Here is a 14,735-nt window from a genome sequence, read left to right as displayed (position 1 = left end):
CTCTTGTTCATCAGCCCCTTTGCTCCCAAGAAGATCCAGTTGTCCCGGAAGCCCAGCTTGCCCACATGGCTGCTGCCCAGCTCCGTGAAATATGCCCGTACTTTGTCATTCATCCTGAAAGAGGGTCAGAAGGTGTCACTGTGCTGCCAGGTGGGTGTCCCCTCTTTTTCCCTCTCTGTTGGTGGCAGCAGCATGTCCAGCTCCCCCAGCTGAGTGTTTTTGGGGAGCCTGGTGTTGCTTCCATGGGCAAACTTACTTTGTGGCAGCATCGTCGTAGCTTGCTGTCAGCACAAGGGTGCCACGCTTGATCCCTTGGAGGAAGGTTTGCAGCTTGGTAATGTCTGGGAGAGAAGAGCAGTAGGGAGAGAAAAAAGGGATTTAGTAGGTACTTCTGCACGGGGGAGCCTCCTCTGGTTTGGTGGGAAATAACCTGACTGTGCTGGTGCTAGCCAGGATTTGGGCGAATGGTGGGCTCCCAAATGATGCATTCCCCATCCTGTGTTCCCACCTGGGCTCTCTTGCAGTGCACAGGACTGATATCCTCCTCTTGGAACAACTGCAGGGCAGAAATTCCTCCTGAACTTTGCTTGCTAACTCTGAAATCCAGTTGTGTGAATTTTTCTCCCAACACACAAGAAATGAACTTGCCTGACCACAGAGACGCTTTCCCTGCCATCGTGCCTCTGGCCGTACCGGGGGAATTACTCCTCATCCCGCATCTGTGGGATGCTTGAATCCAATGCCCCATCTAGTGGCACATGAGCTGACTGCTGCCTTCTTCCCAGTGCCTCTCCCACCGAGCATCTCGCTCGTGAACATGGAAATCTCATTATATTGAGATTAAATCTCCTTACAATTCCAGAGTTACCAAGAGTAGGTTGAAAATCCAAGGAATGATTGAGGGGGGCAGGTCTCCCTGAGCTCCTTCATTTATCCTGCTGCGAAAGGCAGGGGAATGAGCAGCTGCTCAGCCACCACCGGTATGCAAAAACTGAGTTACAGGCTGCAAAGTATCAGGATTAGTGTAACTACCTGATCTCAGAAAGTACCTTTCTCAAGTCTCAAATGCCTTAGTTTATTCAGGTTAGTGAAATCATGTTTTCCAGGCTATTACATGCTTGTAAAAGGAGCGATAAGCCAATCTTGGATGTGGAAGCATTGTGAGGACTCCAGGCTTGATGGCCTCAGGGAAAGCTGGGCTTTTACCACCCAGACTGGCTAGTCTGGTCAAAGCCCACTTGACTTTATCATAAATACATGGCAGAGAAGCAGCTGAAGCAGCCAGGAGTGCTGGTGTGAGCCCTGGCTGGGAAGCACCAAGGAGCAGAGTGACTGTGCTTACCTCCAGAGTACATGTCGAAGGTATCAGTTTTCAGGAGCTGCCCAGTTGTTCCTGAAAGGTTAAAATTGAAAACAGAGCACAGTGAGTTTGCACTGGGGTGGCTCTGGGCTTTGCCTGGCCATGAGTCTGGGGTGCCTTGCAAAATGCTTTGCTCTTCCCTCAGTGTGTTGTAACTGCTGCCATGGTCACTGTGTTGCTTGGAGGTGTTTGTGGAGCTGCCCAGGTGGGTTGGCTGCCTTCTCACTGGCAGTGCTTGCAACCATAATTGTGGCTGTGCTCCCCATGCAACACCAGAGGGATGTGCTTTTGGCTCAGCCATAGTGCCTGGGATGGGGTTTTCAGTGGCCTGTGCTTTCCTGGGGAAGGAAGGAGCCCTGGCAGTGGGGAGAAGGGGGTCAGTGCCTGTCTGACTCACCATTCACCAGTGCAATGTTCAGGCCTCTGCCAATGTTGTTTTTCACGCTGCTCATGAGGCTGGAAAGGAAAGCAGAGAGCACCAGTGAGTGCAGGGATGCACTGGAGATGCTGATGCCAGAGAAACTGTAGTGGGGTGAAGTGGCTGTAGATGACAAAATAACCAGAAGTGGTAGCAAAGAAATCTCATTAAATTTTTTTAACCACAAATACACTGTGATGGCCATTGATGTGCTTGGCAGAGGCCAAACTCGCCCTCTTGGAGGCCAGGCCAGCCACAGCTGCCTTGTCCCTGCCATGTGCTGCTTACACCGAGTCTTCAAAGCAGATCGAGGGTCCCACCACATTTGCAGCACCACTGATGATCTTGAAGGCAAAATAATTCTGGGGGCAGCTCTTCTGGTTCCCACACTTGTGCCGGGGCAGCCTCTCACCTGTGAAGGAGGAGTGGAGCTGAAAGTCCCCATGGGGACGTGGCTTTGTCCCCATGGGGAGACACTGGCTGTGTCCCTGAGGGGCTGAGCAGGGCTGGACCAGGATACAGCGGCCCACTAAGGGGGCAACACCTGGACCAATTTCTTCCACGAAGGAGGCTTGTCCTGGGGCTGGGACCAGCTTCTCGTTTGAGGTTTATGGTGCCAAGGCCAGGTGCTGCTCCGGGTGGGACACATGGTGTGTGCCGGGAGCGTTTGGAGCTGGTGTCCGAGGCAGGACCCTTGGGGCTTTTCTGCCCAGAGTTTCCCCATTTTTGGCCAAGGCAGGGGCCTGCCAAAGACCCCACTGCTGTGTGCAGTAAAAATTCCCCGTGTTTGGGAGAGGGGGATTTTTGCTCTTGAAGGAGATCCCACGCTTCCCCCCTGAACCCTGGAGTGGAGTTGTGAGATGAAGTAGAGAGCAATACTCACTGCTGGGCTTCTTCGTGGCACCTGTGGGTATCAAGCAGGAGGATTAGACACCCTGGAGAGCTGCTGGCTCTTCCCCAAGCCAGGAGCAGCTGTTCAGGCACCTGCTCAGCTCTCTAAAATTGCTTCCCATGGTTGCAGGCATTCCTGGACCCACCCAGTCCAGTGCAGCTTCCCACCACACCACACTGTCCCATCCTGCCCTAGTGGCCAGAGCTGGTGGCTGAAGCCTCAGCCAGAGATTGCAAATAGAACTGGTCAGGGCAGCTGTACCCAGCTCTGGGGGCTGGCTCACAATGGAACCTCTCCCACCTCCCTCTGGATCCCTCTGGAGCCCTGCGTGCCTCACCGAGCCAGCTCCGCAGGCTGATGGCTTTCCAGCTGTGCTGGAAGTACGTCTGCATGAGGAACCACGAGCCCAGCAGGGTGAGGAGCAGCACCAGGGACCGGATCACACCTGCAGGCGTGGGAGAGGAGCGGGCTGAGAGAGCTGCAGCACAGGACAGGCACCGGATCATCCCCCTGGTTTACTGGGATTTGTGTCCCCAGGTTACCAGGACAGGGTGACAGCCAGTGCTTGCACGGTGTAGGAAGGCAGCTAACAATCCCTCACCCTCCAAATGGATTCTGATCTCTTAATTACCATCTCCAGAGTATGTGGTGATGCTCAGATAGGCATTAGTGCTCTGCTGGGAGGCACTATTCATATTTCTCTCTATGTTAAAGTAAATCTGATAATTAGTCAGAAAGCTATGTAAATCCAAATATTTCTTATGTTCCCAGTGCTGGGAAGGCTGCTATCCCCCAATTAGTCACTAGCTACAGCCGAGCAGCTGCTGATACAACTGTGATTGGCATTTGGCTTTAAAGCAGCGCTCATCAGAGCAAAACGTTCCAGTCCTGCATGGAAAGAGAGCAGAAAAATGTACTTTTATTGCAGCTGAATGGCTCTTATGGAACCAGGAACATCTCAATAGCCATCTCTTCCCAGTCACAGAAGGTTTCACTGGGAAAAATACAACAGGCTAAAATTGACACAAATCTTGTAAAAACCTGATGCTTATAGAAAGGCCCTTTCCCACGTCCCTGGCAGGGGAAGGGCAGGGTTGCTGGGTTTGGAAGGCATGATGTAGATGAGAAAGAGTCATGAAGAACCAAAACAGAGAGAGAAAAGTAAATATCTGTCCCTCCTTACTTGTTACCCGCATGGTGGTGGGCACACAGCACGGCTGGGAAGGACTGACAGTCACAGGTCACCCTGAGGAAAGAAGGCAATGCCTTAAAGAGTGCCTGAAAGCCACCAAAGACAGGCAGATTCTAGATGAGAAGCCAATTGCTATGTTCAGTCACATTTGCAATAGTGAGGACGTCATCAAAGATATACCAATTCTCAAACCATGCAGAAGGTCCCACCCTGATAAAGTCCTGGAGCAGGCTGCACTGCCCGAGCTCACTTCCCTCTGGAGCCTCAGAACCCTTCCCCTGTCTGCTGCCATTGTGCTCCTCGTCCCTGTTCTCGGTAATGGACCAGTCTTTTCTGTGCTGCTGATAGCAACGAGGTGGACACTTTCAATCACAGCTCTGCTGCATTTTCTTCTGGGATGATGCAGGGTAGATTTCGAATATTAGGCACAGCAAAATGCTGTCTGAGGACACGCTGTGACCTGCCTTTGCCTGGTCAGGGGAATCTCTTGGAAAAAAAGCTTGTCTTCCTTAAAATCCAAAGGAGAAGGGAGGAAAGGCAGCACCACTGTGCTGAAGAGAGCAGACAGCTTTGTGGACACCTGACTTAAACTCAGTAATATTTCCACCTGGCCAAATCCTGGAGTGTCTTCACCCCGTGGACAGGCAGTGGTTGTAATTTGGAGCATGAAGTATCTGCTGCCCCCTGTCCCACTGCCACCCTGACCGATGGGACAGCACTGCCACCCCACATGCTGGGCTCCCCCAGGGGCTGGGAGCACTCCTACCTCTGAAATTCGGGGCTGCTGTCGTCTGTTGAACCTCTGTCCTGGCAACCACGCTGGAGCCCTGCGGCGAATTGTCACTTGTGAGATGGGTGCTGAGAGTTCACGAGCCTAATGTCAACCAAAGCAGCTCTTCAGTAATGTTTGACAGGAAGATTTGTAAACGAGCTGTGCTGAGAGCTGCTTTTCCTGTTTGAAGGGTAAATAAGGAGCAGCGGGCCGTAGCAGGGCTGGGCTGCGTGGTGATTTCAGGCTGCTGCGTCATGAGGAAGGAGAGAAGAGCCTGTCCTGCCCAGCCCTGCTGCTGTCCCCTCCCAGGGCTCAGTGCCCCGCAGAGAGGCTTCCCGTGGCTTCCCCTACACCCAGGGGTGGGTTGCAGCATCACTGCCTGGGGTTTTTAGGCAGCCCCATCAGTTTTGGCTGATGTTTCTGGAGCCTGGCACTTCTCCCCATGAGACCCCTCTGCTGTGACACTGCAGCAGGGACAGTCTGCCAAAGCTGCTCCAGCATGGAGCTACCAGCTTCCCATGGGAGACTGGCCCACCTGCATTTTAGGGGAAGCCCTGGGAGGGATTTGTGTCCCCCCATGTACCAGGACAAAGTGTTTTTGTTTGTGTATCAGCAGAGCAGAGCTTCCCAGCAGCATCTCCCCTCTCTCTGCAGCTGTTCCTGTCAGAGGAAGGCTGGCTGTGAGCAGGATCTGTCCCCATGGGAGGTGGCAGGGGAGGGGGTCTGTGATGACAAAAGCCCCTCCCCACACCCCAGCCCTCAGCACAGTTATTCTGAAATGGATTTTAAAGCTTGTGTCAGAGCTGGCATGAGCAAACCCATTTCATTGAGCTGGTATAAGATTCACAGACCTGAAAAAGGACAGTTTAAAGGTTTTAGAGGACAAACGTTTCCTGTGGCTGGATCTGGGGGAGGGGTGGGGGGGGGGCAGCATGAGGCTCTTCCCTTTTGCTCCTTTCAGCATGGAGTTTATAAAGACAGGGACCCCCTTCCCATTCCTGGCTCCCCATCCCAGTGCCTGATCTGATGATGGGGTTGGAAAATGGGGCCAGTTCTCACAATCCCCCTTGGCAAGTTGTGAAGACTTCAAAACTGGTATTGGTTTGCCTTGGGGAGCTTGTCTTCCCCACAAGTGCCATGAGCAGAGCCTGGATCTGGTGAGGATTCAGACCTGGGGTGTGATTTGAACACAGTGAGTGGAACAAAACTCCACCCTAAACCATTCCCTGTTTGGTCCCCAGTCCTACAGTGAACATTGGCCTCACTGGGGCCCATTGCACAGTCCTCTCCTTCACCGAAGTTGTGGTTTTATTCTTTGCACACATTGATTTCATTGCAGAGGAAGAGAAATGGAAAAATAAACCAATAAATGCCAGTGCTTTAGGGAAGTCATATATTTCTTTGGGCTATTTATCTTCACCTTAATCCTAGATAAAATTTATTGGGTGGAGTCCCTGGGTGCTGGAATTCCTAGAACCTGATTGCATTACAAAAGAGTGGCCCTGTCGTGGGATTTCTATTATATTGTTTTTTAATTGTTTGCATTGATATTTTTTTTTAAATTTTTCTTTCTAGAGTTGTGCCAGAATAAAAGGCACCTGTGCTCTGGCATGTGCCAGAGAGCTGCTGGCAGGAGAGGGAGAAAAGAGGGAATTGTTATAGGTGTTAAACAGAGTTATTTGTCTAATAAACCTCAAACCTGTTTGCTTAAAATAACATTCCAGGAACAAGAAAGTTCTTGGACAAACATTGCTGAAGCAGCTCTCGGTGCTGTAAAGCAAAAGCTCCACCCGAGGCTGCTCTGGCCTGAAACGCCACTTGGCGGAGCTGAGTCACTGCGGGAGGAGCAGACAGATCCCTGCCCTCCAGGAGCCCTTCCAGGATGCACCAGTCAGTGTTCCTGTTCTCCTTCAGCGCTGCAGAAAAACTTTTCTCCTCTTCCCCACAAACTTCTGCCCCCCCCACCCATTTCCCCCACCCTTTTTTCCTGCTTTTGAGCCCCACATGTCCCTCTCTCTCCCAGCAGGTCCCTGACTGTGAACTAAACCATTTTGATGCAGAGTGGGGATGCAGCTCCAAAAAAGGTGACTGCCAGGTGTCCACAGCCACTGAGTCACTCATCCAGAAAAAAAAAAAAGCCTGTACAAGGGTTTTCCTGCACAACTGGCAGGGGGGGTGCATATCCATCCTGTGCTCAGGGTTTATCTCCACAGGAGAATGGAGAATGCTACAGTGCCATTTTCAGTCTCAAAAGGAATCAGTCTGACTAAATTTTGTTGAGTTGCTCAATAGGAAGGTGTTGTTTGCTAGAGAACTTTTATATTTTCTTGCTTATAAAAATGCTTGGCCAGCTTCTGCATCCACCAAATGGTTGGAGAGGGCATGTCATGGCAAAACTGGCCCTGGCACAAGCCCACAGTTATCTGGGCTGTTGACCAGTGTTTGCTGCTTTCTTTGCAAGAAAGTACTTGGTACCTTGTGTCCTCCTACCCTTCCATCTAGGCTGGTTTCTGAAAATTCCTTGATGCCATCAGTTTTTTATAGGAAATAATTCTGTCCCTACTGGTGCTGTGTGGGCAGCACCAACCCTTTCAGCAGTGCAAGAGAAAACAGATGAAATCCTGAGCAGCAGCTTGACCTTGGATGAGCCCCACACTTTGCAGAGTCCACACCCTGCAAATTCATCTGTGGCCATGACGATCTGGCCCCCACATCACAGAGCTGATTCCAGCACATCACAGCTCCCCGTTGGCACAGGGAGTTCCTGAGCTCAGCCCATGACACCAGCACAGCTGTGCCCCACGGAAAGGATGCCAGTGCCTGGGGCTTCCCCTTCACCTCCTCTCCCCTTCTCTTGCGAGAAGGGAGAACAATTAAAACCTTTCCTAGGCAACACCCTAACCTGCCAGTAAGTCAAAGAAAAGTGCTGCAGGAACACATCATTTCAGTCATGCTCTAGAAGCTGCATTTCCCTGGTGGGGATGGGACAAGCCCACGTACCGCTCAGCGTCCCTCAGGGCCGCGCCGTCCCTCTGCGCTGGGACATCCCGGGCAGCTGAGGCTCCATGTGCTCCATGTGCCGAGCTGCCCAGCCCTCTGTGACTCCTGGCACCTCCCCAGGCCTTATCTCCTGCCTGCTGGGCTGGGCACAGCCCCTGGGCCACAGCTCGGGAGGGAGAACAGCTCCTCGCTGCGCCCATGGGCATTTCCATCACTTTGGCCCTCACCTTTTTGGGAGACCTTTCTGCCTGACTTTCTGCTCCTTCACCAAAGCAGCACAGTGGGCTGACATGGATGTTGCAATGGAGCAGGTGGGCATGAAGCCAGGAGTGGTGTTCCCCAAAGTGGGGTAAAACCAGAATAACCTGATCGGCCAGGATTTCCCCCAAGCTGTGCTGCATGTGTGTGGGCTGGCCCTGAGTCCTGCTTCTCTGCCTGTTATTTACAGGAAGCTGGAGGTTCCTTTTCCAAATAAGCATTTATTTATCCAGCAACAGTCCTGAACTCAAAAAGAGTCCTGAGTTAACTCAATGTACACATTTAGGCTGTTTTCTTTTTAATCAATTATCATTGTTATTGTTATAGTTCTTAAGGAAGAAATCACTCCTGAACTTAGCACTAGGAGCTCTCTATTTTTTCCAAAGTTGAACCTCATTTACCTGGCAACCAAGAACAAAAGCATTCCCATTTGTTCTTTCCTTTTTCTTTTACATTCTTACCACCTAGAAGAACCAAACGGCTTCTCTTGGAGCTTTTAAAGCAATTTTCATCCAAGGACCAGTGGAGAAGTTGTGGGGCTGGCAGTGACAGCGCTGCCTTTGGGGCTGCAGCTTGCACAGGGCTGGAGCAGAGCCCCTGAGGGACCAACGCTGCTTCCTGATGATTAGTTTAATACCTGAGGGTGAGCCCTGTATAAAGCTGTGCCTTGGGCTTTTCCTTGCTTCCCCCCAGTTCTGGTCCTCAATGCTGGGCAAGAGGTGCAGGAGGTGCAGAACGCCGGGGGAAATCACAGCCTCTAAACCAAACCCTTCCAGACAGAGAGCAGAAAAGCAAACCCATGCCTGGGCTCTGCAATGGGATAATTATTGCCCTCGGAAGGAAATTTTAGCTGTGGTGAGAGTCTGGGCTTAAACAGCACAGTCTAAATCAAAACCTTCTCGCTCTCTGGGGAAATATCCTTCCTATCAGTTTGTTTGGCTGCTGGCACTAACCGGCTCAGCTCAATAACAAAGTGCCCCAAGCCCTGGAGTGCCTCAGCTCTGGTCCTGCTGTGTCTCCCTGCTTGCTGGGGATTGTAACACCCTGGGGGAGGCCTGTTCCAGGGTGAGTTTTGCCTCCTGTTTCAAGGGACCCGAGGCCAAATCCTCTATGGAGATGGAGCCATTTCTGCTGCTTGCAGAAGAAATGAGCAAAAACCATCAGCAGGGCCACCAGCCTCCAACAGTGAAATCTTGTGTGAAATGGTTCTGCTCTCTGGAGCTGAACATTTCATCCAAGATGTTTCCCTGAAACCACAGGAAGGGATGGGGAGCTGTGGGCTTTCCTTGTGGCACACGCTGGTGTGGGGAGCCCTCATGTCCCATCTCTGCATCCTGCAGTAGCCCAGGTTTTGCCCATCCACTGTGGCACACAGCAAAAATGGGCTTGTAAATCCCACCTAACATTAGGGAATGTGTCAAGTGCTGGGAGTGGGGCATCAGCTTAGTTTTGACTCAGCAAATAATAAACTGGTGCAGTGCACTTAAATTGCACCAAGACTCATTCGCAGGCTCCCCCAGGGGGTTCTGCATGATACAGACAAAGAGGAATTAAGAAAACAATAATAGATGTGGTATCAAAAAGTTGCCAGGTTAGGGGAATGAATAATCAGTGGTGCAAACTCACTGCGCTGTGATCAGCACTCTGGTAGAGCAGCAGGAGCGAGCTGGTGAGTGAGGAGCTGTTCTCCTCCTCTCTCCACATGTCAACACTGGGTGCATTGACCCTCAGGGAGTGGTGGGAAGCATTGGGACGCTGGTGCCAAGACAGTGGCTGCAGGATTGTCCCTCCCAGGAAACGACAGTTCAGCACTGGGAGGTTTCCCCCAAAGATCCCTGTGGGCTCTGCAGTGCCCAGGAAATGCTGCTTTTCAGGAGTGTGCTCACCGGGATAAACTGATAGATTTTCTTAGGAAAGGTTTGGCCGCTGATAAGCACAGCGGGTGTATGGTTTCAGATTGATCCTGCCGAACTGCTGCAGATGTTAAGTGTAGCTCCTGTGAAAGGAAACGAGCTCTGCCTTCTGTGTTTGTCTAGTGTTAAACACCAGCTGCACTTCCCGCACGCCACATGCGAGGCTGAGCGAGGGCGAGGTCTGTCCGTGCGCCTCCGCCCGTGCTGCTGCGGGGATCGCTCACCCTCCCCGGGACATCCCGCTCCCGTACCCGCCTCACTGCTGCAGAGCTCCGTGACCGGCCGGTCCCTCGGCCGAGCCGTGACTCACGGCAGAGCACCGTGACACATCCCGGAGGTGCCGCGGGTCACCGAGCACCCGCCACAGCTCCCGGTGCCGGATGGCAGGAATGGCGTGAGGACAAAGTTTCGTGGCAGGGCTGTAGAACGGTGTGGGACAGAGAGGCGAGGCAGCGCTCCTCACCGGGAAGCTCCCGCAGCTCCCGGGGTGCCGCTGGTGAGAACGGGAACGAGCGGAGGCACCGCCGCTTGTGCGATTAAACGAGAAATTACCTCGGGCCGGCCAAGCCCCTGGTCTGCGGGCCCAGCACAGCCAATCTGCTTTTATTGTTTTGCAGGACTCCTCTGCAACCCAACGATGACAAATACCAGGAATTAGCGCAGTGTAATTACTCCATATTAGCTGAATTCACAGTATAGACACAGATCATAAACAGCCATTGATTATTCCTAATTTCACATTTTTACCATTCTGAATTGCAGCAATTATGCCTGTCTGAGGGAATTAGCTTCTCTTTCAGCCCTGCAGGTTCCCAGTCACTGCCCTTCCTTTCAGAGACTTTTTTACTGCTGAAAAAAAGGACATTCAACACAAATCCCTCCCTACTTCTAAAATAAAATGTCCTCCCCTTCCCCCCTCTCCTCAGTCCCTAAATCTCTATGACTTTGCAGCCCAAAGGTTGCTCCTTTTGCTGCCAGCTACCTCAAGGTTCAGGTGGATGCTTGGTGTGTTCAGTGGCGACTGGGCCACAGCTCATTTCACCCTGGGCTGCTGCAGGGACATCAGCAGCCCTGGCTCTTGGTGCAGGTGTTACAAAGATGCCTGTGGGAAGGGGCCTGGGCACACCGAGGCTCAACATCCATCTCCTGCTGCTGCTTGGTTCATGCAAGCATTGTCTCCTTGTTGAAACAGGCCAGGACATGATTTCCAAAAGCTAATTTGAACCCCTGGTGAAACCGTGTTGGGGGTCTCCATCTCCAGCTGGGTAAACCCTGCACCTTTCCCAGACAAGATCTGTGAGAGAGGCTGGTAGACCTCAGCACTTCCTTGCTACAGACTGCAAGCAGTATTATTAAAAAAAAAAAAAAAAAAAGAATGTAGATATAAATTATTAATATTTGCATGGGAAATTTCTAACCCTATTAGTATCATATTGTTGAATTTGTTTCTTGTGCACAGGCAGTGATTTCATTACAAAGGGTAGCAGAGCGTAATGCCAGCTCTGCTGTGCTGCCTTGGTCAATTAATGGTGAGAGGGGGAAGAATTTGTTGTTTGTCGATGGCACAAGGCCTTTGGGACTTTTTGCTTTGCCCCCAGTATATCCTGAGGGGTGGTGGGTGATGGCACTGGGCACGTGCTGCACTCACAGATGTGCTGGGGTGCTGAGCTAGAACTGGGGGCTCAGCCCACAGGAAAGGAGGCTCAGGGAGATCCTCACTGCTCTCTACAACTCCCTGAAAGGAGTTTGTAGCCAGGTGGGGGTTGGTCTCTTCTCCTGAGTAATGAGTGACACGACCAGAGGAAGTGAACTCAAGTTGCACCAGGGGAGTTCTAGATTGGAGATTAGGAACAATTTCTTCACCAAAAGGGTTGTCAAGCATTGGAAGAGGCTGCCCAGGGAGGTGGATGAGTCACTGGAGGGATTTAAAAGATGTGTAAATGTGGCTCATGGGTCATGGTTTAGTGGTGAACTGGGCAGTGCTGGTGGAACAGTTGGACTCGATGATCCTAAGAGGTTTTTTCTGACCTAAACAACCTCATGATTATAAAGTTCTATAAAGGGATGAGGGTCTGAAAAGCCTTTGGTCCAAAGCCCTTCTCACTGCTGGCTTCAGACAGGGAGTTATTTATTCCAGGCAGTGGCTGCGGCCATTGAGCAGCAGCAGCAGGTTTTTATTGCATCCATTCTAGGACACTGAAGAAAGATTATGCATGCTTGCACCATGCCAGCTTTTTATTAGATTGCAGGCAGGGGTTAAACTGATCCTTGTCAGCACAAATATAATGCCCAGGGTGATGGGAGCAGCATAAATTGAGGACAAGAGGTGGCCGCTTTTACCACGGCTCTCAAGAATGCTCTGCTGTTTTACTGCATCGTTTGCTCTTTAATTGGGACATTTCCCTCTGGCCAGGGGATGTCTTGCCTTTTTTTTTTTTTTTTTTTTTTTCCCCAGTGAGGTGCAATAAATAAATAGTCTGAGACACAGACTCTGAGGGGAGGTGAAGTATAGAGGGCAGATGAGTGACTGTACCAGAGCCCTTTGAATGTCCCCAGTTTGCCACAGTGGCACCTGGTCTGGTACATCTTTCCCAAGCTGGGGACACAGGCAGGGGCTGCCTTGTGGTGGCAGGGGATCGGCAGCAGTCCAAATCACACAGGTGCTTCATCCATTTGTCACCTCCCTTTTTTTCAGGGTACTGATGTCATCGGGTGATGGATCTCAGAGCTGGGTCAGTGAGGTGTTTGTTAGTAGGCAGTTCTGGCACGTCTGTGTCATTGAAAAGCAAATATTTGAAGCGGTGCATGGCAGTCCTGCACATGGGGCCAGCCAGACCTGCTGGCTGGTTACAGCAGAGCAGGACATGGGGGTCTGGCACATGGCCACCCCAGCTTGGGGCTGCCGGGCCTCTGGGGAGTAGCTAAGGTCCTCATTCAGTTGTCCTGCTATTATTTACCTGCAGTAGTAAATTAATTAGATGTCTTTCACCCCCCGCTCCCCACCCTCCCTGTGCTGCCAGCAGAGGAAATCCTGCTTTTGTGCTGCTAATGGACCTCACAGATCCAATAAAACATTACAGTGCAGACAAAATGTCTCTTTAAAAGCGCAATAGAAATTCAAACTCTCCACTGAGAACAAAGCCAGTGGGGCTTTTTGCATCTCCTGTTTTTATAGTATTCTGTAACATTTGTAAAGTAGATCACTTTCATCGAGGGAGTCTATCTTCTCTCCCAAGCTGTAATTCCTAGACTTCTTAAAGAAGATTTCTGCTCACAAAGGAAATAAAAGATAGAAATATGATTCTCTCTGACATTTGAACACACTACTGAGAATCTGAATTAAAACGAACAAACTCAGAAAGTATCATTTATACAGCAATAAACTTTAAAAAGTCACCATCTGCTAAGAGTTACCACCCGGTGTAGCTGTGTCTTTACTGCCAGACAGAGAATAGGAAATAACTCAGGGAACTCTCTGCACCTGCTGGGCTTTTCCTGGCGCCGTGCACACTCTGAGCTGCGGCGGCTGGGGAGCTGCAGGGTGCCTATTGCAACTCTCCTTCTACTCCAGCTCACTACAGAATACAATTCTGAATACAGCTGCCATTAGCAGGGATGATTTGGGGTTGTTCAAGTTACAGCTTAGTATCAGCTTTTCAAAAAGTCTAAAGGGCAAGTGAAATGACCACAGCTGGAACAAGAGACCGGGATGTGATTTATATTTAGAAATCTGATTTTTTTCCTTGCTTGCTGCTCACCTCCTTGCTGTCCCCCACCCCAGTAACATTTCCTGGTTTCTCAAAGCTATTTCTAGTTTTGTCTTCCTATTTCATCATAATTGATGATAAAATTACCAAATTCTTTGCCCTGTGCAAGCTGTCTAGTGCTCTCCTTGCAGTATTTTGCCTCATTTTGGTCTTCCACTGCTCATCATCTCCTAGAAAGGTTGTGAACTTTTGATATAAAAATTTCCCATAAAATTTTATGTCTTACACCAAGACTACTCTGTGTTCAGGTGATTCTTAGCACAATTGAATCCTCTGTGCTGCCACTGTTCAGTGTCATTCCCTCTGTCTTGGAAATCGTGATGGTTTCCCTCTGACCTCTCCATGCACAAGACTCAACTGTGGCAACGCAATTGCATGCACCACTTCAGGTCGTTGTTTTTTTTTGGAAGGAACTGGAAACTGAGCTGCATTCATAAGGTGTATCAGCTCAAAAAGTGTAGAAAGGCTTGTGCAAGTTATTTCTGTATTGTCTGCCTTGAGTTTCATACAACAGCACCAAGTGCTGGGAAGCTGTCACGGCTTTCCCCCACTGTTTCCCATCAGTGTGCAACATTTATCACAGACTGCTTGGTTCAGATGCAAGGAAACAAGGCACAAGAAATGAATTAATAAAAAACATTGTCCCAGCAAGTTTCCCTTGTGTCTGTGCCATCACTGAACCCCATCACTGCCGGGGCTGCTGAGGGGTCTCATCATCATTTGAGCTGATGAAACACCACCTATCATGGCAATTGCATTCCTCTCCCCTTCAGGACTGAAGCCTCTCACCCCATCCCTCAGGAGGCCACTGTGTCCTGTTCCCTTTCCAAGGTCTTGTCTTGTTGCAGAGGCTGAGTAAGGGATTATAGAAAGTCATGTTACTTTGTGCCTGGGGAAAGATGCTTTTGTCCTCACCCTCAGTTATCCATTCCTGTGTGTGTTTGTAGCTTTGTGCTGGCTTTGGGAATGAGAGTGCCTGCAGTCCTTGTTGACTTGCTTTAAGGGTTTTTAATTGCATTTAATCACAAAGGTCTAATTAAAGTTTGGAGGCTTTATTTGAGGGCAGTTAATGGATAAATCAGTTAAATTAATTGTGGTTTGCTGTATACAGAGATACCCTTGGTTTGGCAGAAGGGCAGCCAACACATCCTCTGCTGACAAAT

At 50.4% G+C, this 14,735-nt stretch overlaps 1 protein-coding gene and 1 long non-coding RNA gene across 5 annotated transcripts in view; one reads left to right on the top strand and one right to left on the bottom strand.

The window, feature by feature from the left end:
- Positions 1–7,728, bottom strand: part of FAM3D (FAM3 metabolism regulating signaling molecule D) — an 8,374-nt gene extending 646 nt beyond the window's left edge. Inside the window, exons 1-10 of one of the 3 annotated variants that reach the window (XM_072934794.1) lie at positions 7,635–7,728; positions 4,629–4,689; positions 3,854–3,916; positions 3,008–3,115; positions 2,662–2,682; positions 2,067–2,190; positions 1,758–1,816; positions 1,343–1,393; positions 257–341; positions 1–114 (exon numbers count right to left, since the gene is read on the bottom strand). The exon at positions 1–114 is cut by the window's left edge and continues 13 nt beyond it. In XM_072934794.1, coding sequence (XP_072790895.1) covers positions 1–114; positions 257–341; positions 1,343–1,393; positions 1,758–1,816; positions 2,067–2,190; positions 2,662–2,682; positions 3,008–3,115; positions 3,854–3,866 — 575 coding nt within the window. In that variant the 5' untranslated portion in view covers positions 3,867–3,916; positions 4,629–4,689; positions 7,635–7,728. Of the gene's footprint in view, positions 115–256; positions 342–1,342; positions 1,394–1,757; positions 1,817–2,066; positions 2,191–2,661; positions 2,683–3,007; positions 3,116–3,853; positions 3,917–4,628; positions 4,838–7,634 lie in introns of those variants that run through there. The other 2 variants (XM_030282891.4, XM_072934795.1) reach the window with 2 other exon arrangements.
- The window catches only part of LOC116808860 (uncharacterized), a 39,228-nt gene that overhangs the window by 212 nt on the left and 24,281 nt on the right, over positions 1–14,735 (top strand). The window lies entirely within an intron of this gene.

This window comes from Taeniopygia guttata, chromosome 12, assembly GCF_048771995.1.
Source record: "Taeniopygia guttata chromosome 12, bTaeGut7.mat, whole genome shotgun sequence".
Taxonomy (NCBI): Eukaryota; Metazoa; Chordata; class Aves; order Passeriformes; family Estrildidae; genus Taeniopygia; species Taeniopygia guttata.
This window is presented reverse-complemented; position numbering and strand designations above follow the sequence as displayed.